At 37.6% G+C, this 26,686-nt stretch overlaps 1 protein-coding gene across 1 annotated transcript; it reads right to left on the bottom strand.

The window, feature by feature from the left end:
- Window positions 1-1,544: 1,544 nt before the first annotated feature.
- On the bottom strand, window positions 1,545-21,379 carry LOC139147138 (uncharacterized). The gene is made up of 5 exons (XM_070718045.1): window positions 21,141-21,379; window positions 18,065-18,243; window positions 17,548-17,683; window positions 16,143-16,294; window positions 1,545-2,259 (listed from the first exon to the last, which is right to left on the bottom strand). The coding sequence occupies exons 1-5, from the start codon at window positions 21,278-21,280 to the stop codon at window positions 2,144-2,146; spliced, it is 723 nt and encodes a 240-aa protein (XP_070574146.1). The 5' UTR covers window positions 21,281-21,379; the 3' UTR covers window positions 1,545-2,143.
- Between the last annotated feature and the right edge of the window lie 5,307 nt (window positions 21,380-26,686).

Raw genomic sequence — 26,686 nt, 5'->3', positions numbered from 1 at the left:
GAAGAGGCACATATAGGTACCAAGATTGTGTACATGGTCAGGGAATTCTTTTTAAACCAGTTGACAAACTTCTCAGATATTCACTATAATTCTAAAAATCAAAATTCACTATTCTCAAAATTTCAATATCACTCATTTAACAAGAGCTGTAAGTGTAAATCAGATTTCAAAGCAACCCTGTGACTGCGTTCCAAGGAGTTTTGACATGTTGGAATCTGCAAATCTTAAAGCAATCTTTTCACCAGTTTTTGAGAAGGAAAATTTGACCAGGTGAAATTGCACTCTGGTGACTAGTTTCTGAGGGAGATATTTTGACCTGTAAAAACCTGTAAACTAAATTTCAAACACAGCAAACATGAGAAATGTCCAAAAAAGCAAATAACGGATATTTTACAAAAGTGAAACAAATCCACATTTTATTTAAGGTACATAAAAGCGCAATGCCAAAGCTGGCTGTCTGATTATTCCTGAGCTTTTGCTTTTTAAAAAATTCCCTCATTTTTAAAGCTCATTTCAATATTTGGGATGAAAAGTTTATTGAACCATACTCAACCCACTACAAAGGATGTACCAAATACCAACATCATGGCAGTGGTTCTCAAGTTTTTGCCGTAGTCAGATATACATACACAGTCAGTAGTCAGACAGTCAGTAGTCAGATATACATACACAGTCAGTAGTCAGATATACATACAGTCAGTAGTCAGATACATATACACAGTCAGTAGTCAGATATACATACACAGTCAGTAGTCAGATATACACACAAAGTCAGTAGTCTGATATACATGCACAATCAGTAGTCAGATATACACACACAGCCAGTTTTCGGATATACCGGGGGTATATGAAAACATGTAACAGGACCTGCAAATCAAATCAATGCAGTGAACAATGCCATAGAAAAAATAATGGACCACAAATGAATTATCAGAACAACCAAACCAGTAACTAGTGCCTTCTAGATTGCTCACATTTCCGTATTTTGTAAACTCATTTACATAATTTTCATTTGACAAATCGAAGCTGCTATGCTTTTCAAACAATCAAATTGATACATGTAGAGCTATTTTAGGGAGTTGCAACAGATTCCCATCAGAAATGACATACACAGACATGCATACATGTACATATATATATAGACAGATGCTTGATTGTCCACCTATCACGTAAGCAATCATCTCCCAAATGGGAGCAAAAATAAAACTGCAATGTTAATTATTTTCAGTTTTTCCTTAGTTGTCATTAGCTATTTGAAAACTTTAAAAGAAACTTAAAATCACATTCCATTTTATAGCATTTTAGCATTTTTTTGGATCTGTATATCTCCTATTGTCACAAAACCTCCTATCTACAATACATTGTGCTCACTATTAATTTGAAGGCCGCTGAATATTCTCTGTAGATAATTAAAGGTTGATTTGCATACTTAATGCTAATAATATGCTTTACATAAATAAATATATTTACATGTATTCAGAAAATCGAGCATTCCATTATGTACAACAACACCACGTTAACAAATCAGGAAACAGACAAGCAAATTAAGAATTGTATAAAATTTTATTTACATCATTAAACTAATCCTTACAGAAGAATTTAGCCAAATACTTGAATAAGAAGCTACAAATTATCGACAGTTACATCAGGAATGTACTTGTTCTGAGGTTGACATATCATAAATCATAAACAGTCCAATAATTATACATAACAATGTTTATTATCAATCTTGTTTACAAACACATTAAACTGATGGTCTCGGTCATGTACCCGTAGTCACATTCTTCTATTTGAATGATTTAGCACAGTACAGTATTTACATCAAACTTTCTTCTTTTGTATTCTATCATAAGGAAAGATGACATTCTCAACTGCCAGCAATGCTTAATACATCTCCTCTATACACCAAATCAGTACCTTAATTTGATTTTCAACATTCACGAGGTCTGGTTTTAAGTCTCCAAAATTTCATTTATCAAAATTTAGGAGATTTTACAATTTTAGGAGTCTGTGATATTGTCAATGTTCTAAGCCCTCTCACTTCTAATTGATCATGTCCGATGCACAAAAGTAGACTGAGTCTCATCAACTTGCGGTACTGAGGATAGAACTACTCCTGACCTTCATTTTTATGTTTTCAAATCTATAATTTAGATTTGATTGATTTGTACTGCTCACTAGCTTTAAGCTCATCAATAACAGCAACATTCACATCTCTCTTCATTGTGGATAGCATTGCACAGTCATATCCCTGTTTACCTGTCAAGAAATTTCAAACAATGGAAATTATGCTTACATTATTGTCATTATCGGTAGCGTCTAACAAAATTTTGGAAACTACAGTGGTAGTAGTCTGTTGTCGTCACACATCAATTTGGAGCTGTATATATGTCTACAGAAGATTGATGATACAAAAATCTTGTAGAGTAGTAGAGTAGTCCTGACATGTAAGGTGAAGTGATGAGATGCCTGATAGGGTTCATCAGAATACTGTATTTCAATTCAATTCATGTTCAATTCATGTTTATTACTCTCAATTACTCTCAATTATGGTAAGTTCTACACATCAGAAAATTATGCGTGTACAATAAAGTGAGAGGCAAGAGTAGATGGGAGACGGAAAAATAGCAAAAGCTAGTCTGGTCCGTTTCCCCAGCCATTTGAATTGTAAGCTACAAAGAAAAAAGATACAAAACATTGAGGGCAATGTGTAAAGAAGGCAACTGATCTGATCAGTAAAAGTTACATGTGTAAATCAGGTAGAGATATATAATATATGTAAATACTATTGAAATATATGCATATCTGACAAGAAAAAAATAACAAGAAATACAAGAACTGCTGCATACAATCTAATCGTACATTAGCAAATTGATGAGGGAGTGTCGAAAGGATTTTCTGGACGGTTTAGCTTTGATTTGCTGTGGTTAGGTATTCCAGTAAGTAGAGCCAGTGTACGATATAGTAAATTTACCCACAGGCTACCCAGACAGAATGAATAAGTTTATTATTAAGTTTTTCTCACTGTTTTCTCTATCAGTTCCTCTCCTTTTCTTCATCACAGTCCCTCTATGGATATAGGGACTGTGTCTTCATGCTCTGAATGATCGGAGTAAATAAAATAAACGGTTATATAATCTAACCTAGCCTCTTAACCCTTTATTCATTTTACATACATTACAAGGACGTTTATCTCTCATATACACATCTTGTAATGAATTAGTCAACACGACTAATTATGCTAATCGGTGGACTTATCAGGGATTTTACGGGTTGGTCAACATCGAGAAAGATAGGAATAGTTACTAAAACGGGAAGGTAAGAAGCTCTCCTGAAATGTTTTCAGAAATTACTAAATTGCTGCCATTCATGACCATTAATCCAAAATTTACTGCAGCCAGTGTATTTCGATGGCCGAGGGGAGCCAGCTACTCTAATTTCAAAAGTGTACATGGTCGCGAACAGTGCAAACCCTACCAGTGCCTTGCGTGCAGTTCATGGCATGAGGACGTCTGTAAAGCAGGAAGTCGGAAGTTGAAACCTTTGACCTTTACGTTGTTTATAAGTGGGCAAACTTGTAAACATATTTCCCAGGGACAAGTCTGATTTTGACTGGGGTCAAAGTTCGCGTGGTTAATTTGTTGTTCTCTCAATCGGGTGGTGTTGCTAAGGTTTTGTCAGTCATTTAGGCCTAGTTTAGCTGTGCGTTCTCGATAATTTTGCTGTATTTTTTCTCGAAACAGGGGAAATTCGTTTAGGTTTTAAGAAACATTAATTTCTCTATGACAGGAATGTTCTAGCTTGTTGTATCCTCGATTTTCTTTGATATAGTTATTTATGTGGTTTGGAGAAATCTTTAGGGCGGCGTCAGATAAAAAGTGGAATGAGACAACATTTCGTTAATGTAAGGAAATCATATAGCAAGTACTTCTTGCGCTGGTGCAAACTCTACGAAATATTATGATATCAAAGGTGTTAGCAATGATAGCTTACAAGGTTTCCTGTCTAAATTCGCTAAAATCATCAAGAATATCTAAAAAATACTACACGTAATTATGACAACATTTTGTATGTGTAGAGGTGTTGTTTGCCGTTCACGAATTCGAACGTCTGTTCTACACGTACACGAAGTGTGGTTATCACGTGACCAAGACGCTTCCCGTACTGATGATGGAACGTAATTACGTGCAACTAAAGTTCTCTATAACGATATGTTACCGGCAGACATGGAGGTAATAGCGAGTGAATAGAAATGACGGTGACTGGTTTAAAAATTTCAAAGTGCTGGCAAAAATTATCACTTGCTTCTTAACGTAGTGGCATCGGTGATGTCAGTTTATGTTCAGAAGTTGCGATGTCACCGCTGACGTGACTTTAGTGACGGGGTGCACTGAGCCTTGCCTATTGTACGCTAGAACGGTCTGCAAGTAGTCATGTCGGAAAAAAAGCTGGAAAAACGGCGATAGTACTAGTTTGGTAATTTTTGAGCGGATTTCTGGTCGTGGTAGGCCCCTAATAACCAAGCTGTTGATGAGTTGCAATTGCAATTTGGGTGGAAACGTTTCGAAATATCGACGAACAAAGTTGCGACAAGCGTGCTGTCGGGCAGAACATGGACATTCCCATGGCTGTGGTGCAAAAATGTAAAAGTCAAAACAAGCCGTAAACGGCAGAAATCCAGTCCGAAAATCGACAGCTAGCCTAACAGTACAAAATAAGTTTTATAGCCCGTCCGCCGCTTCTTTCGGGAAGTGTACACGAACAGCATAAGGCGCCATTGAAAATCGATGAATTCCTTAGACTAGTAGCGACCATAGAGCTGGGAACTAGCTCCATGTAGCGACCAACTCTCTTTTATTAGGCGAAAAAAGTAACCGGCGAGATTAATTCTTTGACGCCGTAGAGTCATTCTAGTCATGAGCTTGGTTGCTACCGTATATCAGAAAACAACCGACTTTGACGTCAAAGGCCTGTTGCTGGTACGTAGTTTGAGACAGAAAATAAAGATATGTTACCGGCAGACATGGATTTAATAGCGAGTGCAGAGAAATGACGGTGACTGGTTTAAAATTCACAGTGCTGGCAAAAATTCTCCAGTGCGTGCTGCTGCTAATGTGTCACCATTGTGCCTTGAATGACGACACGGTTTGTAAATTATACTTGGTATATATACTCCAAGAAAACGACGTTGACGACGTGAAACATACATCTACATAATTTTGTTGAAAAGCTCATAAAATGGCCACTCCGGCGATCTTTTTCTGCTTGGTCGGTCGATACTTATAATTTCTGGGTGGCATTTATTACATGGAGCAGGGCCATGTCTGCTTGGCTATGTGTGAATTTAGCGCTTGGCAACGAAAAGCATGCGCGTTTTCAGCGTTCCTTTCGATCCAACTTCCCGTTTATTTTTGAATAATGAGCCGTGTTTGTTTGAGCATATCATGAATATATAAGCGTCCACTAGGTTTACGGACGTCCTCGGGACACATTTCCCAAGATCTTCATACCTTCTCCTTTTTCATTTACATCTCTATCTTTGCAATGTTGACCAACTCTTGATAAGTCCACGGATTAGCATAATTAGTTGTGTTGACTAATTAATTACAAGATGTGTATATGAGAGATAAACGTCCTTGTAATGGGTGTAGAATGACTAAAGGGTTTATAAGAGGCTAGGTTAGATTATATAACCGTTTATTTTATTTACTCCGATCATTCAGAGCATGAAGACACAGTCCCTATATCCATGGAGACTGTGATGAAGAAAAGGAGAGGAACTGATAGAGAAAACAGTGAGAAAAACTTAATAATAAACTTATTCATTCTGTCTGGGTAGCCTGTGATTTACCCATAGATGTATTGACACGTGGTGTATTGAGTTTGCCTTCATTTTTATGACGTGTACTGTATTGATGCATAGGTAATTGGCAATAATTTGCTACATTATGTGGTAAATCATCATTAGTTTATTCATACATAAAGCAACCTATGTGAAGTTTGTGTAGCTTATAAATGTCAAGAATGTGTAATTGATTGAATAGAGGATTTGTGTGTTCTGCGATATTACTAAAGGTCATTGTTCTAACTGCCATTTTCTGAGATAAAAATATACTTTTGAGGTGCGACTGATAGGTAGATCCCTAAACTTCAAGTCGATATGTAATATGTGGTTGAATAAAAGTTTTATATGGTAAAACGAGAATATTTATCGGTAAAGTTTGTCTGAGTTTGAATAGAATGCCAACTTTTTTTCGGACAGTAGAATTTTCAGTTGAAATTGTGTTGTCCAGTTTAAAGGTTTATCTAGGAAGACACCAACAAAAGATGTACTTTTACCTGAGTATTATACCCTGCTTGTGTTTAATACCATCTACAACTTTTAAGGCGATTTAAGAAAGTTGCTTGCATCAATGTAGACACTTTCCCAGTTTAGTTCAGATATTGAAATCAACCCTAACATGACTTAAACAATTACAAGTAAGTAGGTTAAGTTGTTGACAATAGACCAACTATAGGAATTTGAAAGATGTCTTGGTTCAACAGCATTTTCAAGGTGATTTCACCATAAAGTTGGTCACTGCATCTCATGTACGGTAAGCAGAAATACTGTGTGATGCAGACACTGTTTTGTTATCAGGGGTGCGTATGTGCCGTGACCAGGAAGGTGTAACAAATTATTATGTAAGTTAAATAATCTTTTTGACGAAAGAAACCGATAAAAAAGGTGTTAAAGTAATGCAACACTTAGTTCCTTTGATGGAATACAAAGAAACACAGTACTTCTTCTCAGTATATTGATTGATATTTTAATCAATACTGGTATTTACCACCACATGGCAAAATGGTCAATGGGAATGACAATCATCTCTGGAAGTAATTGAATTCAATAAAATGCAAGTTCATCAGTGTGACGAAAAGTCAAAGCTATAATGAAATTTGGCCATTAAAATACATTACTTGCTATTTTGAATTCAAGTGACCCAATGATGGCTATTTACTAGCTTTCATTTCATAAAACAACACAGACCTACATGTATCATGCTTCAAAGTAGCTACAGAAGTTGCAATGTTTTGTTGGCAATATTTGACTCAAACAAATTTTGCTTTTGATTGTTATTGCATATCCGTTAAGTCATTGAGAAATAAATGTACATGGACATATACCTGCTGAAAAAACCATTTTGATCTTGACCTTGATTGGTTTCAAATAATTAGAAATCACATATCCATGTTAGAGTACTGGTATATGATGCTATCAGGTAATCACAAAACGGTCATTGTCAGAATGCATAAAGTGGTTTACTATGATTAGCTATGTAATATGCCATTTTAAATTTCCAATATATTCTTGCTCATTTTAAGGCCAAAAAATATGATGGCTTTTCTCATCCTCTGTCTCTTACAAAAAAAATTTGGTCACATGGTTTGTCATTTACTTTTTTGAGCTGATATGATCCAATTACTGACACATAAAGAACAAATAGTAATGTATACCGGTATACCGGTACATTCTGTGGTAATTTTTGTTTGTGGAAATCTCTACAAGGATGAAGAAAAGAGGGCGCTTTCTCCAAATTAAAGCTGAATGGTCCATAAATTAAGGATCTACAGTCATCTGTTATCAGTTGCATTAATTTCAAAACACATAAAAATTTTGAATTTTGAGGTGTATTCTACGTTAAACACATACACTATTGAATCAAATATCCTCATGGTAAAGCAATTATTCACAGAATTATTACAGGACAATCTTAGGTACATAGATTCATGCTTACCATTGCATCTTGAAAGTGTACGTGCCACTTACAATCATATTTTCTAAAAATGGGGCCCGGGGGCACCGACGTCCTTTGTACCTCCTTACTGTTTATTATTTGCCATAAATGTGAAATTTGGCAAAAAGTCAAATTATTTGGACATAAATGAAAGTTATTTGAACTGGTTGGTTACTGCTCCAGCATAAGTTCAAGTGCGGATTCTAAGTATCAACAACCCTGATATGAAAGTGAATCAAGAATTAGAGATGGGACTCAATAGGATCAACAATATCTAAAACAGGAAACGGTGAACTTATATAATACAGAAGGGGAGAAAATTTAGCCAATGGCTAATCTAAACCAAATTACTTAAACTGGACTGTTGGCATTGATTACACATGTATTTATTGTCCATCATATAGAAAATAAATTTGTGCCATTGACTAAAAAACATTTGCTTGTTACACTCACCACACTTGTACTTAGTATTTGGAGTGTACACCTATCTACAATACAATGATAAAAAGTTTGGACTCTGTAGGTCAACAGTGCATCTTTAAAGTGTGAGACTAAATAAGCTTACCCCTCAAGTATGTATAGGCCAAAGACAATATTTAATTTTGAATTATGTAGTGCAGGGAAGGACATACAATACGGTGAAAAGCAAATTAAATATAACAAGTCATCGTTGATGACACAGTCCCCACTTGTTAATGGGTGCTTTGATTACAGGTCCTCAGAGAGGATAGAGTCCTCTTCATTAGGTCTGTGATAAAAATACTTTTGAATAAATTCGCTTGATACATGTCTGAGTTGTAGTTCAGGACATAAAAAAATCGTAATAAAATGGTCACATGGTGGCCATATTGGATCGAATCACAAAACAAATCAATGTGCATATGTATGACATTGGTCAATGTCCTGTACCAACTTTGATTAAAATCGGTTGAGATACGCCTGAGCTATGGCTTTGTACATGAAAAAACCATAACAAAATGGCCGCACAGCAGCCATATTAGATCGTTTCACAAAACAAATTTACATGCATATGTATGACATTGGTCAATCTCCTTGTACAAACTTTGAATAAATTTGCTTGATACATGTCTGAGTTATGGTTCTGGACATGAAAAAAACGTAAAAAAAATGGCCACACGGCGGCCATATTGGATTGTATCACAAAACAAGTCAATGTGCAGTGGTATGACATAGGTCGATGTCCTTGTACCAAGTTTGAATAAAATTGGTTGAGATATGCCTGAGTTATGGCTCTGTACATGAAAAAATCGTAACAAAATGGCCGCACCGCGGCCATATTGGATCGTATCACAAAACAAATTGATGTGCATATAGCTATGACATTGGTCAATGTCCTTGTATCAACTTTGAATAAAATCTGTAGAAACATGCCTGAGTAATGGCTCTGTACATGAAAAAATCATAATAAAATGGCCACCTGGCAGCCATATTGGATTGTATCACAAAACAAATTAACGTGCATATGTATGACATAAGTCAATGTCCTTGTACCAATTTTGAATAAAATCGGTTGAGATATGCCTGAGTTATGGCTCTGTACATGAAAAAATCGTAACAAAATGGCCGCACGGCGGCCATATTGGATCGTATCACAAAAAGAACTGACGTGCATACCTATGACATTGGTCAATGTCCTTGTACCAACTTTGAATAAAATCAGTTGAAACATGCCTGAATTATGGCTCTGTACATGAAAAAATCGTAATAAAAATGGCCGCCTGGCAGCCATATTGGATCGTATCACAAAACAAATCGACGTGCATCTGTATGACATATGAGGTAATCCTTGTACCAAGTTTGAATGAAATCGCTTCAGGCATCTCTGAGATATCTGCGTGAACGGACGGACGCACGGACGAACGGACGCACGCACGGACGCACGCACGGACATGACCAAACCTATAAGTCCCCCCGGACGGTGTCCGTGGGGACTAAAAACTGAATATACAATTATATGGAAATGTTGCTTTACAGTCATGAGTATCTGGTGTGTGCCGAGAGACAAATATTAAAATTGGACAGTATCATCCTGACCACAGTTTGTCTGACTGGTTGTTTCCTTCTGATTTTCTGACACGGTGATAGGTACAAAATATTATGCTATTCACGATAGTTATACAACATAGCTTGCATTTTGTTCACAGTAGAACTGAGTTTTACATGTAAGATAACTTTCTCGTAAACTGTAAATTCTGGCTTCTGGCAGCTCAAACGTCGCAATACTACACTTTTTGATATGATATGGAGTGACTTCCACACATATGCAATATGCAGTGACAGTCGATATATTCATAGTAAGAGTCTACTACATTCAAGCATAGTGATGTTGACAACTACATGCATGCCAGTGCACGATTTCAAAGTAGCAAGGATGAAATTCTAATGGTCTTTCAGTGGAAATATAGGTATTAAACAACAGTGAAACAAACAACATTAGTTATCGTGACCTTGCTGAAGTGCAATCTCGGATCATGTATGATCTGATGATCATGCCAAATTTATACCATGTCGGATTATGCTGTGATTCTGAAGTGCGCGTACTTCCTTAGTAAATCGGTCAACATCCCTGCGTACGATGCTGTGTGTTCCGCTACAGCTAATCGCCCCGCTCACCCTACGTACGGGTTTTTGCAGGGCTGTGGTGAGCGGGGCGATTTAGCTGTAGCGGAACACACAGCATCGTACGCAGGGCTACTACCTCCATGGTCAACATATAAGCATGCACACACTCAGACTGTCTTTAGCGATCGGAGTCAACAATGATGTCAAAATCAATGCACAACTGTCGAAATTACCCAAAATAAGCAACAGAAAACTAAAAGTTATCGCTATGTCGAAAGGACAGTACATCAACATAAAACGACGCTAGTTTGTTATGACATGGAGGTAGAAGGACAGAGCGTTCCCTCGCTCTCACCCAGCTATTAGTACGGGCCGCCGGTGGGATTACCTTGCTGAAGCAATGGTACTGGGGAGTACCGAATACGGAGGCCATCATTCTTCAGTCTATCGAAGGAGCGTTTCGTGCCAAAAAATACATGACAGCAACAAAAGTACCATCACTGTGAACTTCATATTTACAAAACATCATCAAATACACGCTAAAAACCCAAAAAAACATCAAGATTCGCACCAGACGCGAGAAACAAGATGGCGTCGGTTTGATTTTTCAAAGTCCTTGCAAAACAATGCTAACTTGTTATATGCGCATGCGCATATTAAGGGGAGACCCATTTGATTTCGGGGGGGGGGGGGGTATGCAGGAACTTTTTTTTTGTCAGAGAGACAGCATTTTTTTATTTCTACTGTCAGACCTGCATCAATTTTTTTTTAAATGGAGTAGCAGTGAATTTTAAAATTTAAGCCACTGTTTCACATATCACAGGATGGTTTTATGTATTTATTTTACATTCCAACAAATGAAAACAAAATGGAAAGTCTAGTATATATACAACTTTCAATTGTAGAACACTTTTTTGGCAAATCAACTGTGATCAGTACTATACCTGCTTTTCTTTAAAATAGTCAATTCCTTTTAAGTTCTCAGGGGGGGGATGTTATCTTTTGTGGTCAGAGAAACAAGGCTCACACATTGTATTTCTTTATATTTGTTGTTCCTCAATTTTTCATTGTCAACTTGTAATCTTTCTAACATATTTATATTGAGAGAATAATGTATTGGTTTTAACACTAGTTTATTGACTCCTGTCTTGTGTTTTAAATTTTCACAATTTACAGAAGTCAAATAGTCCCATATACCATATGCCTATACCATTGAGATATTGCAACAGAAATCCTGAAATATGATTTCTTGGGTCAGAAAAGGGAAGGGAAACATCGAGTGCACTGAGGTATAAAGTAGTGAATGCTTATATCGTAAGCGCTGGAAAAAAAAACACATAAGAATTGCTTGTGGTAAAAACATTTGCGCTGCCTATGGCAGCATGCCAGCAAAGAATACATGCGGATGAAGTTTCCAAAATTTTGCTCATTTCAACTGCATTGTGACAATTCCTTTTTTATTTCTGTCTGTTATGAGAATTTTTTTTTCTCAAGCCATTACAGGCTTAGTTTTTTTCTTTTATTTCACCTGGTGACATTTTTTTTTCTCAAAATCCTCCATATCCCCCCCCCCCCCCCCCGGAAATCATGTGGTTCTCCCCTAAGTGAGCCCCTGACCTATACGGGCCAGTGGATTGCTTCCTCAGTAGAACTGATATGCCTGCCGGTACCGGTGTTTATCGCCTATGGAGGCCATCATTCTTCAGTCGATCAAAGGCGCCTTTCGTACCAAAAAATACACGACAGCCGCAAAAGTGCATCACTGTCAACTTCATAACTATAGAGCATATTGAAATACACAGTGAAACGTTCACGACGTAAAAAATGTACCAACACCGAGAAACAAGATGGCGTCCGATTCGATTCTTCAACTCAGAATTGTCCTAGAGTTGTGCGCATGCGCAGACAGTAGCTTTAACGAAAGCGAGGCAAAATCAAGTAAATATAAAATAAAAATGGATAAAAATATTGTTTAAAAATAATACAAGGCATGTATCACCAAATTTTGAACATTTCTGACGGCATTTCAACTATACGAACACCCATGCCAAATATCACAATAATCAAATCAGTGGTTTTGACGAAAAATTGAAAATAGTGGTTTTCAGAAAAAAGCTAAAAAAGTGACTTTAAAATGATTCAATCAAAAAAAGAAAAAAGACCGTTTGAGATACATGCCCAAGTGACCACCAGACCAAATTTCAGAAAAAGTTACTGAAGCGTTTCTGAGATACCTGCGTCCACAGCATACGGCCCACTGTATGCAACAACAGAGGCCGCGTCATCACATTAGTACTTTGTGCCCACAGGGCACAAAGGACTAAACATGGGGCCCGGGGGCACCGACGTCCTTTGTGCCTCCTTACTGTTTATTATTTGCCATAAATGTGAAATCTGGCAAAAAGTCAAATTGTTTGGACATAAATGAAAGTTAATGTGAAAGTGAATCAAGAATAAGAGATGGAACTCAATAGGATCAACAATATCTAAAACAGGAAACGGTGAACTTATATGATACAGAAGGGGAGAAAATTTAGCCACAAACTATTGTAATATAATGGACAATGGCTAATCTAAACCAAATTACTTAAACTGGATTGTTGGCATTGATTACACATGTATTTATTGTCCATCAAATAGAAAATAAATTTGGGCCATTGACTAAAAAACATTTGCTTGTTACACTCACCACACTTGTACTTAGTATTTGGAGTGTACACCTATTTACTACAATACAATGATAAAAAGTTTGGACTCTGAAGGTCAACAGTGCATCTTTTATGTATGAGACTAAATAAGCTTACCCCTCAAGTATGTATAGGCCAAAAACAATATTTAATTTTGAATTATGTAGTGCAGGGAAGGACATAGAATATGGTGAAAAGCAAACTAAATATAAAAACTGAATATACAATTATATGGAAATGTTGTTTTACAGTCATGAGTATCTAGTGTGTGCCGAGAGACATATTAAATTGGACAGTATCATCCTGACCAGAGTTTGTCTGAGTGGTTGTTTCCTTCTGATTTTCTGACACGGTGATAGGTACAAAATATTATGTTATTCACCATAGTTAAGCAACATAGCTTGCATTTTGTTCACAGTAGAACTGAGTTTTACATGTAAGATAACTTTCTCATAAACTGTAAATTCTGGCTTGTGGCAGCTCAAACGTCGCAATACTACATTTTTTGATATGATATGGAGTGACTTGCACACATATGCAATATGCAGTGACAGTCGATATATTCATAGTAAGAGTCTACTACATTCAAGCATAGTGATGTTGACAACTACATGCATGCCAGTGCACGATTTCAAGGTAGCCAGGAGGAAATTCTAATAGTCTTTTAGTGGAAATAGGCCCTATAGGTATTAAACCACAGTGAAACAAACAACATTAGTTATCGTGACCTTGCTAAAATGCAATCTCGGATCATGTATGATCTGATGATCATGCCAAATTACCATGTCGGATTATGCCGTGATTCTGAAGTGCGCGTAAATCGGTCAACATAAGCACACATAGACTCTCGCCAGTCGCTTGTACTGCTTGGTCTCGCGTAGCTTTCGGTATTTATACAAGCTCGTGCCTTCGGCACTCGACCTTGCGCCTTCGGCGCTCGATCGCCTACGTTGGATTACTACCGCAAGTGACTCCGGATCCGGTCAAAAGAAGGCACGAGGACTGTCGACAGTCTAAAGCACACACTGTCTTCAACAATGATGCTTCGGCGCTCGATCGCCTACGTTGGATTACTACCGCAAGTGACTCCGGATCCGGTCAAAAGAAGGCACGAGGACTGTCGACAGTCTAAAGCACACACTGTCTTCAACAATGATGTCAAAATCAATGCACAACTGTCGAAATTACCCAAAATAAGCAACAGAAAACTTAAAGTTATCGCTGTGTCGAAAGGACAGTACATCAACATAAAACGACGCTAGTTTGTTATGACATGGAGGTAGAAGGACAGAGCGAATTCTCTCGCTCTCACCCAGCTATTACTAACTTCCCAGGAGCTGGTCCTTGCAAAACAACGCTAACTTGTTATATGCGCATGCGCATATTAAGGAGAGACCCATTTGATTTCGGGGGGGGGTATGCAGGAAGTGGGTATGGGAACTTTTTTGTCAGAGAGACAGCATTTTTTAATTTCAACTGTCACACCTGCATCAATTTTTTTATCAAATGGAGTAGCAGTGCAATTTTTCAAATTTAAGCCAGTGTTTCACATATCACAGGATGGTTTTATATATTCATTTTACATTCCAACGAATGAAAACAAAATGAAAGTCTAGTATATATACAACTTTAAATTATAGAACACTTTTTTGGCAAATCAACAGTGATCAGTACTATACCTGCTTTTCTATATAACAGTCAATTCCTTTTAAGTTCTCAGGGGAGATGTTATCTTTGTGGTCAGAGAAACAAGGCTCACACATTGTATTCATTATATTTGTTGTTCCTCAATTTTTCTTTGACAACTTGTAATCTTTCTAACATATTTATGTTGAGAGAATAATATATTGGTTTTTACACTAGTTTATTGACTCCTGTCTTGTGTTTTCAATTTTCACAATGTACAGAAGTCAAATAGTCCCATCTAGATATTGCCTGTACCATTGAGATATTGCAACAGAAATCCAGAAATATGATTTCTTGGGTCAGAAAAGGGAAGGAAAACATCGAGTGCACTGAGGTGTAAAGTAGTGAATGCTTATATCATAAGTGCTGGGAAAAAAAAACACATGAGAATTGCTTGTGGTAAAAACATTTGCGCTGCCTATGGCAGCATGCTAGCAAAGAACACATGAGAATGAATTTCCAAAATTTTGCTCATTTCAACTGCATTATGACAATTCCTTTTTTATTTATTTCTGTCTGTTATGAGAATTTTTTTTCTCAAGCCATTACAGGCTTATTTTTTTCTTTTATTTCACCTGGTGACAATTTTTTTTCTCAAAATCCTCCATACCCCCCCCCCCCACAAATCAAGTGGTTCTCCCCTAAGTGAGTCCCTGACCTATGCGGGCCAGTGGATTACTTCCTCAGTAGAACTGATATGCCTGCCGGTACCATCATTCTTCAGTCGATCAAAGGCGCCTTTCGTACCAAAAAATACACGACAGCCGCAAAAGTGCATCACTGTCAACGTCATAACTATAGAATATATTGAAATGCACAGTGAAACGTTCAAAAACGTAAAAAATGTGCCCACACCGAGAAACAAGATGGCGTCCGATTCGATTCTTCAACTCAGATTTTGTCCTAGAGTTGTGCGCATGCGCAGACGGTAGCTTTAACGAAAGCGAGTCAAAATCAAGTAGATATAAAATAAAAATGGATAAAATATTGTTTAAAAATAATACAAGGCATGTATCACCAAATTTTGAACATTTCTGACGGCATTTCAACTATACGAACACCCATGCCAAATATCACAATAATCAAATCAGTGGTTTTGAGGAAAAATTGAAAATAGTGGTTTTCACAAAAAAGCTAAAAAAGTGACTTTAAAATGATTCAATCAAAAAAAGAAAAAAGACCGTTTGAGATACATGCCAAAGTGACCACTAGACCAAATTTCAGAAAAAGTTACTGAAGCGTTTCTGAGATACCTGCGTCCACAGCATACGGCCCACTGTATGCAACAACAGAGGCCGCGTCATCACATTAGTACTTTGGGCCAAAGGCCCAAAGGACTAAAATTACCTCATTTATGACTAACAAAGTGGACAGCTGATCCACTGATATAGAAAGCTTTTGTACTCACCCAGACAGTCTTTTGCTATGCCTATAGCCATGTCTAACAAACCACTCTGTTCAGTTGCACCGTCTATCACACCATGTTGTAGCAGCTCTGTAGCAATATACTGCTTCCCAAACACTAGCATGTCTCTCAGCACAGATGATGGAAGTCTAGCTCTGTTAAAAACAACAGTGTAATATTAAGACAGACACATGTACACTGTAAATACAGGTGATCAACATTGCAGAAAAAAACAAAGCAAAAGGACAAATTAAATAGAGATGATTGACTCTTGCAGTGCTCCAATGTCAGAATATTAGAAGACTACAATATAATACCATAAACAACTTTAAACCTAAATAATAACACATGATAGCAAAGGCAAGATCACAATTTGTTATCTGCCCAAGGGATGGTACTCACCAAAGCAAAGGTTAGGGTATCATCAATATTACTGTCATGATATTGATGATACCTGAGCAGCTAGCTAAGGATGTCGTTTAGACATTTTTACTTACAATAATATTCATTGACTACTCAGAAGATAATACTTGTGAGCATATTATGGGGAACTTGATGTTCTTATAAATTTACACGCAGTACATACTTATTCAAACTTGTGGATACATGCTGATTGGTTGAGAGTCTTAAATGGAAGTGACAAGACCATGGGCGCACAATAGGGGATTATGATGATGAACCATTTGCATATGCTGGGCAGGAGTTTTTGAATTCTCATAGCATTCAGTTGACCGTGTGATAAATTTGAATAATCATGATGGGCAATTTCATGTCATATGCAAAGAAAGGTCATATGGTCATACAGGAAACACATTTTGAAACAATTATGCGTTCTCTGACAAAAAAACAGAACATTTTTTCAGTTTATTTTCAACTCAAGTTTAGTCACCATATATTCACAGACATCATATGCAAGATTCAATGACAATGAACACCTGAAACATGGCAAAATTATGGAATTCTGGAACTAAACATGGCACATCCGATCAGTAGCATGGCTTTTTTACACTTGCATAGATTTATGGTAATCCTGCTTTTATAGGTGAAGTTCCTGTTTAAGTGCAGGCACTCATGAGACACTGCCTTACTTTTGAATACATGGGTTTCAAATTACTGACTGGCAATAGCGTTGATTACGATTTCAGGTTTGTTACTAAATATAGATGCATGCGCGTGGCTTTCGGACAACACTGCCTGTAAGTTGGACAAACTTTGTTGTTGCATGCACGGCTATTGTTGCAGCTTGTAGTCTGAGACATAAAATACCACGAACTAGCGTGACTTTTAGTAACCATTGTAACCCTAGCAGGTTTTATTTTTGTCGTCCATGCGGAAAATGCAGACAAATATTTATTTATGCATGTTAATGAGACAGAACAGTGACGTCATTTGCAATCAGTGCTATTACCTAAGTAAACTCAGCATTGGTGGTAGGAATGGCGTATTCAGTTGAATCTCTGGAAAACACCACCAACCTCTCCTGGTTCTCATCACTCTGTAGTCATGGCACAGAGCAAATAGAGCTCCCCCAGCATAGCAGTGACCTTCAAGCAGAAAATATACAATTCTTGATATCTCAAAAATGCTTGAACCCACATAACATTAATGAAATGTTGTTCATTTGTAGCACTTTGACACAATAGTTTCTATTTACTGATATGTAAATGTCTGTTTTGTTTTTCTTCCTTGTAAACGAGATATATTCTGAATCAAGGCATCATTGGTTCTTCAAAGCAGAGTTGTTGGAGACAAAGGCAATGAAAAAGAAGCAATTGCCACACTTCATAGATTAACGGGAAAGGAGAAATAAGCAGCTGAGAGGCTGTTTGAGGAAGTTGACATTACCATATGCAATTTGGTAGGGTGACCAAATAACTCTGGCATGCTAGAATAACCAGAGATAATCTGAGTTCTGATTAACTCACCATTGAGAGCAGCAACTGTGGGCACTGGAAAGGTTAACAGTCGTATCCATATTCTATAGATTTCGCCAATGAATTCTTTCCAATATTCTGGTGGTGATTTCTGCAAGCGTGCAAGGTCAAAACCATTGCTGTAAAACTTTGCTACACCAGTGGTTATCATGGCCCGAGTTGATGAGGAACTGTTAAGTTAATTGTAAATAGAAAAACTTCAATTGTAATGTTATAGAAAAGATGACATTGTATATCACATATTCTGATCTATTGCTTATACTATCAGTAACAGTATGTTTTACAGAAAATCTACAACAATGACATATATACTTGTAGCAGGTAGAGACTGAAAAAACAACATCACTTAGAACAGTGAATATCATACACATTTAAAACGAAAAATGTGTCTGCAAGGAGTATATGCTGACTTTGCATAGCAGCAAAGATGAGTAAGTTCATTTTACAAAGAGTCAAAAAGGTAATCTTCCTTAACTTACAGCTCACACAAAACAAAACAAAACCAAACCAAACCATACGAACTTGCTCATGAAAATAAAACTGTTTCTCTGTGATAAAATCTTGAAAACACCTTGTGGTAGACATACTGCATCTTTGAAAATACAGATCTGCAGAATGTGTTACTGTGGTTTGACTGATTCATTGGTGGAAGGACAGCTCTTTCAGATACTGACGTCCTCCCCCCCCCCCCCCCCCCCAACTGTGTTCAAGTGCAAAAATAGACCAGCCTACATTCAGTCAATTAGTCCAGGGCTAGATCATGCATTGCCACTTTACTGGACCTAAACCTCTACCTTGATTTGTGTGCTGTTTTTACATCGGATTGCTGCTATAAAGATTTCAAAAACTTCAAATTGAGCAATGACCAAGAATCTGTTGTACTTAAAAAACACGTCTTTATTCATGAAACCTTTTTGTTATTTTCCAACATATACTAAAAATAAACTATGAATCATTATAACATTACTGAGCAATTACCAAAGCGTTGCTGTATTGGTCTTGGACTATATGAAAAACACCATCACATAATGAAGTACTGGGTAGCAAACGTGGAAAAGAAGGTCTGGTTTTCTTTGTTTGTTTGTTTGTTTTTTATGCCTTGAGGGGCAAAGGGTAATGCTTGATATTCATATCTCCTACGCCATCACAATGTTAGAGGCTACACAACAGTTTTCATAAAATAATGTTTTGTGACAAATTTTAGAGGCTGCACAACAGTTTTCATAAAATAATGTTTTGTGACAATATATATGAACCCAACATATCAATTCGTCAGATCTGACGACAACAAAGTCTGCATATATAAACACTATTGATAACTGAATTAGATTCTAGACAGTTGGCTGTGTTGGCAAGCTGAATACTGGAAAGCTCAATTGCAACCTGTACTGTATAGAGAGTAGAACAAGAATGGATTTGATAACCTGAAGAAAAATATAGTAAGCTTACTGACAGTGACAGTGACAGGAATACATGTAACTCTGACTCTGGTGTACTTGAAAGAGTCTCAGTTTGGGTCAAATGACGCCCATGACAGTGAACTATACTTGTCAAAAAGATCATGCCAGAGAGCAACACACAAAAGACCAGACTTGACAGTTATCAATAAACAATGGCCAATAGGGACAATAGGTGTATCAATGTTCACAAAATAGTGTTGACTATGGTACACAAAAAAGTGCATCTCCATGTTGCTGCTATTACTATGGTTACCTGTATTGGTCATTTTGCAAAGAATACATCTTTCATAGACACTTGACATTTTTTCTCAACATTGTTTTGTGTATAAATCATTGATTTGTGATTAATGTTTTAAAATCGTTTTTGAAATGCTTTATTTTGTTTGCATTAAACCTGAGTAAGAATATACAGCAGTGTTATGGTGTATTGACATTTCAATTTACAGCTGGACTGAAATGCAACTGACTGTACATAATATCAGAGTCAAAAGTTTTATGTGATGAAATATTTCAATCTTCAAGTATTATCAATTTTGTAAAACTTTTATACTTGGTATCTAGATCACATCTTGTACTTTTATAGAAATAATTTTTTGATCAGTCACCATGTTAGGATTTTCACTATTTGGCAAATGTATAAACCATGAATTCAAAATTTGCATACTCTCTTATGATTATCATTTTATGGTGCTTTTCCGAACTCAGCGGGCTCAATTGACCAGCCAGATTGGGATAACCTAAAGTTGGCTTTGATTAATAAATCCAAAAAAGTTCACTGATGCATTTAAAAATCAATCACTTTCAGAACTTGCCATAGGAGTATGCCTATACGGACTGCTGATGATATTTTCACAACCACAACAGAATAATGATGTATGCATCATAAATAGACAGTGTTGAACATCTGCACACAGAACTGTGCAAGACATGTGAATATTTTGTGTGGGTACGTCCATGATAAACGTTTGGCTATGTGATAATTGGGGGGGGACTTGAAAAATTTTGATCATATACGTGATGTAGAAGGGGGAACTGAAATTGTTTTGAAAAAAATATATCATGCAATCTCCCAAACCAAGCATTTGTGAATGCAGTCCTACTTTAATTGGAGCCCCTGATCACGTGACCACAGGCTGCTGTACCGTAGTCAATAAACTTTTATCTAATGCAATGAGCAACAACAGGGGATGATAAATCTCAGTGGGTCAACACCTGACCTGAAAGAAAGACTTTCAAGGCATATTATGACCATAGAGCGAGATGCTGACCGACACAGTGGTCGTGGTTACAGAAAGTAACAGCAGTGTGTGCATGGTCAAGTGATCAGCGTTTCCAATTGTTAGCAGTTTTATTTTGTAGGAAATATCACTGATATCATCAAAAGGATGAATAACTTGTTTGCGTGATGGTCTCTGTGCCATATATATTATACATGTCACAGGCATTCGACTCAATGCAAGCAAACCGTCAGTGGTTACATCAGTGACAGTTTGCTTGAGTTGAATGCCTGTGTGTGATACATGTTACATTGTACGTTGTACCATGGATTATATAAAAAAATAGATTACATCCATGATTCTCGGGCATCGAGTTTTCTCAGCCCTTACCTTTCAATTTTGTCCAGAGCTCTGTTCAGTTCAGCCAAGGTATCCAAGTTAAATCTATTTTCGCCATTATTCATCCAAAGAATGGCGATATCGCCGCGAAATTCAACGGAGTAACCTGGGGGAGGTGAGTTCTCTGCCATGTTGTTATGATTAGGGGTCAAAGGTCGATCTCAAAGTTCAAAGGTGCTTACTAGCGAGGGGTAAACCACAGGCATTCCACTCAATGCAAGCAAACCGTCACTGATTCAACCAGTAGTTGCATCATTGACAGTTTGCTTGCATTGAGTCGAATGCCTGTGGTGTCAATACTGGTCTGTTATGTACTGGTTCGATAAAAGCACAGTTACGAGTGTAGTGATGATACCACAGTCTCTCGTGGGCTATTCAGCTCTGGGACTATTCGCCCCATAGACGAGAGTAAAGAAGCAAGAAACAACCCGGTTGTTTCTTGCTTCTGTACACTCGTCTATGGGGCGAATAGTCCCAGAGCTGAATAGCCCACCGAGGGACTGTGGTGATACATAGCGGCCGCCGCCGCGTAGTATGCCTAGTTTTCTATGCATACTACGCGGCGGCCGCTATGTATCACTACACTCGTAACTGTGGATAAAAGGCACGGGAGGGGGGGGGGGGGGCTACGCTTTTTAAGGGAGTATGCGCCTCGGGAGTGAAAAACTTAATTAAACTTTTGCTCAAACTTCCCTCAAGAAATACTTTAACCACAGGTCGAGTAGGCATTATCTGTGATGATTTTTCCTATTATTATCATAACATATGATTATGAATATTAATAAATTATTAATATGAATGTTACAGAATATTAAAACATTTTTTTACAAACAATGTCGTCTACTTTGTGTAAATACCGTCTGGAAACCCCACTGTTGTGATAATTATGATTATTAATAAATTACGATTGTGATTAATAAAATCATATTTTACACATTGTAATCTGCTTATGTGAACAACCCTCTGGAAACCCTTATATAGTTTCACAATCTATGCCAAAATATACAAGTGACACAATGCCCAGGTTCAGTCTAGGGCGAGAGTTACCATTGCCCAGGTTTAGTCTACGGCGAGAGTTATCATTGCCCAGGTTCAGTCTACGTCGAGTGTAGTTTCGTAGACTGAACCTGGGCACCTGTTAAATATATTTCAAGTACTTTACTTTCTCCCCGAGCAGCAGCTACAACCAGTGTTTGTTAATTCTTGTAACGTTGAACTGTAAAGGTATTTTTGCCTTACCACACTTCTTCAGTGTGTTGTTGTGCAATTAACATTTGTTTGTTTGTTTGTTTGTTTGTTAAACAAATCAAATGAACGTGTCCACATTGGTATCGTTGGTGTTCAAAACGCTGTCCCAGTCATCATTACGCAGGTCAGAAATAGAACTGTCACAATTTTAACGCCTGAAATTTCTCTTACAAAATAATCTTACAGTTGGTGAATGAATGTGAAAATTATCATAGGCCTAAATAGAGAATACTGGGAAATGGTCGGAAATATCCTAGAATAGCTACTACAACTCATTCGCGTAAAAAATATCGTGTCCGTGTAATGATTTTGCGTGCCCACGACATTTCTGTTTTATGTAATCTATTAAATGGCAGTATAGTACGGTTCTACTGGAATTATTCTCGTTGTACAATTATATTGCACAAGTTACCGGTTAGTGTGTCTGTTGTCATGCATGGCCTGCATTTGGTCGTCATGCGACATTCCCCGTGTCTAAATAACCTCCTATAAATTCACTCACAGCCACCCAAAAAGAAGAAGAGCGGCAAGGGAAAGAAAGGCAAAGGGAAAAGGAAATCAGCCAAATCTAAAACTCCAACAGTCATCGATGGCATTTCTACGGAGGAGACGAGCAAGGAACAGGTGGGTGTCATCATCACCATCAGATTATGTCAGTATTTCACTACAGTGCCTATAATGCCATATAGTGCATTCAGATAATACTGCTTTCAGTGAGTAAAGGAGAATGACTTACCCTATATTTTCATTTAATAATTACCATAATTATGTTTGACATGACACACTATAACCAATATGATATGAATAAGTTACTTGTACAAAGTATATGAATTCCATTATGTAATGATCTGTCCAAAATATAGCACTGACAGAGAGATGTTATTTTACTCAATAACTATGTGCAGTCCTGGTTTCGTTGACGTAGACCAGAAAGAGAAGTTTATTTACATCTTTAGTCAGTCAGATAAATTACCCCTTGTTAAATATATTTCAAGTACTAAACTTTTCCCCCCAGCAGCAGCTACAACCAGTGTTTGTTAATCCTTGTAACGTTGAACTGTAAAGGTATTTTTGCCTTACCACACTTCTTCAGTGTGTTGTTGCGCAATAAACATTTGTTTGTTTGTTTGTTTGTTTGTTTGATAAACAAATCAAATGAACGTGTCCACATTGGTATCGTTGGTGTTCAAAACGCTGTCCCAGTCATCATTACGCAGGTCAGAAATAGAACTGTCACAATTTTAACGTCTGAAATTTCTCTTACAAAATAATCTTACAATTGGTGAATGAATGTGAAAATTATCATAAATAGAGAATACTGGGAAATGGTCGGAAATGTCTGCAAAAATTGTGCCAGCATTTATCTGATGTGATCAATTGTTGAAGTAGATGTATTAAGGTGTCAATTCTTTCTATATATATATATATATATATATATATATATATATATATATATATATATATATATATATATATATATGTATCATATAGATGCATGCATGGACACTGTGTGGACACTGTGTGACGGAGCTCCCAAATATTGTAAAATATCCTTCAAAAGACGCCTCCAATCGTCCTATGGTTTCTCCTGCCTGGCATTGAATGTGGTGTGACCACACTGGACTGTTTCTGAGACATTTCCCGGAAATTTCAGACTGCTACATTGGAAAGTCTACTTTCCACTGCAGCCCACTGACCAGTTCACTGATCCATGTTGAGTTTGCTCTCCAGTTCCTTCTTTCATATGCAAATACAGCTACTGTAAACAATGATCAAGGTATTCCTCGCTATTGTCTTCACTATCTGCATAGCTACCAGGTGTTCACTCTCCTGTGTTTCACCGTCCACTTCACCACATGGTTTTCCACTGCAAGTAAAACATCTACCATGTAAGTACAGTCACTCCAGGACCTCATACTATCCTCACCATGTTGCCAGCTTTAACATCCTGCTGAGATGTGGTGACATCGAATTAAATCCCGGACCCCGTGAAAGAAAAGCAAACTCATCTCTACGGCTATTCTATCAAAATACAAGAAGTATTGCCGGTCCTAATAAGCTTCCAAAATTTAACATCCAATTTTCTGACGCAGTGTTTGACTTGATCGTAATTACAGAAACTTGGTTGCACACTTCGGTTAACTGTAGTGGACTTCTGAACAGTCAATACTCTATTTTCCGCCGCGACCGTGACACATCAACTACCTGCAAGTCTCGTGGTGGTGGAGTACTCATTGCAGTCAGATCGGACATAGAAGCTCACCAATGTCCTGATGTTGATTCTAACAGTAATATTGAAATTATTTGGATCCAACTCAAGCTTTCAAACACCAATCTTTACCTCGGTGCTGTTTATATGCCGCCAAATTCCAACCTTCAGTCATACAACTTCCTTGATGACAGTATCGACCATATATAAGTAACCTTTGTACGCCCAATGACTCAATCCTACTGCTAGGAGACTTCAATTTACCGGACATCTCTTGGGTTTCTGATGTGGAGCTGGACCACTTTGTTCCGAGTGCATGGTCCTCTGCATCGTCCGAGAGATTTATTGAGACTCTTAATGAACACAATCTCCACCAAGTAAACGGCCATCCCACCTGTAATGGACACACACTCGACCTGGTATGTTCAAGCTTCAACGAAATCTCCGTCGCACTCTGTGAATCTCTCATCCCATCGGACCACATTCCACTTGAATGTGACATTAATCTGGCAGTTCCGAAGCGGATTTCTTACAGTGATCATTGGTTTACAACTACAAAAACGCGGACTTCGGTCACTTAAATACCACCATTTCCACACTTCCATGGTCTGCTTTTCTGAACAGCTCAAACATTGACGAAGATGTAGAACTTTTCTACGATATTTTACAATCAGCTATAGATGACACTGTTCCTAAAGTCCGCATAAAAAGAAGGAAGTTCCCTCAGTGGTTTGATGCTGACCTGATCTCCCTTGTTAGGGAGAAGGAAATCGCCAGACGCCAGTATAAACGTTCTAAGTCCCTTACCGACTACTCTGTTTTCTCACGTTTGCGTGCCAAACTTAATCTAGCCAAGGACGTACGTTATCGGGAATATCTAGCAGATGTCCAGTCCTCCATCCACGATAACAGCAAACGCTTCTGGGGTTATGTGAAATCAAAACGCAAATTAACTCTGAATTCTTTGAACTTTGAATTTAACGGTAAGCATTCTAACTCCAGTTCCGAGGCTGCTCAAATGTTTGCAGATTTTTTTGCCTCTGTGTTCACTGAAAACAATGATCCTAATCTGCCCGAGCTTAATTATCCATGTTTTGGACAATTATCACATGTTAATATATGTCCGGACAGTATTAAGAAAGTCATCGCTTCTCTAGACTGAACAAAGCGAGTGGCCCGGACGGTATCTCCGCCTGCATCATTAAACACTGTACCGATGTTCTTGTTGTTCCCCTCCAAATTTTATTCCAAAAATCCATTTGTCTTGGTCAGTTTCCTTCTCAGTTTAAACAGGCCAATGTTGTCCCCGTGTTTAAATCTGGTGGTCAATCAGCAGTTGAAAATTACCGCCCAATCTCCTTGTTGCCTCTTTTTGCTAAGATCTTCGAGGCAGTTATTGTTCCTCATATCTATCAACATATTAAACCAAATATTTCCATCGACCAGCACGGATTTGTTAAAAACAGATCCACTACAACTAACTTAGTGGATTATACAGATTTCATCTCTGTTTCACTGAACAATAAACAACAGGTAGATTCAATTTACACGGACTTTAGCAAGGCTTTTGACAGTGTCTGTCACACACTTCTCCTGTACAAAGCCGCCAAATTCGGTATATGTGGTAATCTGCACAGTTGGCTGGCTTCTTATCTTCATCTCAGACGACAGAGGGTAGTGTTTGGTAGTTGCTCGTCAAAATGGTACATTGCTTCGTCAGGTGTGCCCCAGGGTTCATTCTTGGGGCCACTACTTTTTGTTATGTTTATTAACGATATTTCACTGTTAGATATTTCTGCAAAGCTCAGCTTGTATGCCGACGATGCCAAGATCTATCGCACCATCACATCCCTCGCTGACTGTGTCATGTTACAGCAAGATCTTGACAAATTTGCACAATGGTGTAACAACTGGAAACTGTCACCTAATATCAGTAAATGTAAATTTATCAGTTTTACACTTAAGAAAAGAATCATTTCCTCTCTTGATTACTCCATCAATGGTACCCCTCTTCAACGGGTCTCTGTTGTCAAGGATTTGGGCATTTACCTTACTTCCAACCTTAATTATTCTTTTCACA

The sequence above is a fragment of the Ptychodera flava genome, chromosome 13 (genome assembly GCF_041260155.1).
Source record: "Ptychodera flava strain L36383 chromosome 13, AS_Pfla_20210202, whole genome shotgun sequence".
Taxonomy (NCBI): Eukaryota; Metazoa; Hemichordata; class Enteropneusta; family Ptychoderidae; genus Ptychodera; species Ptychodera flava.
The sequence above is the reverse complement of the archived record's forward strand: the minus strand, read 5'-3'. Positions and strand labels throughout refer to the sequence as shown.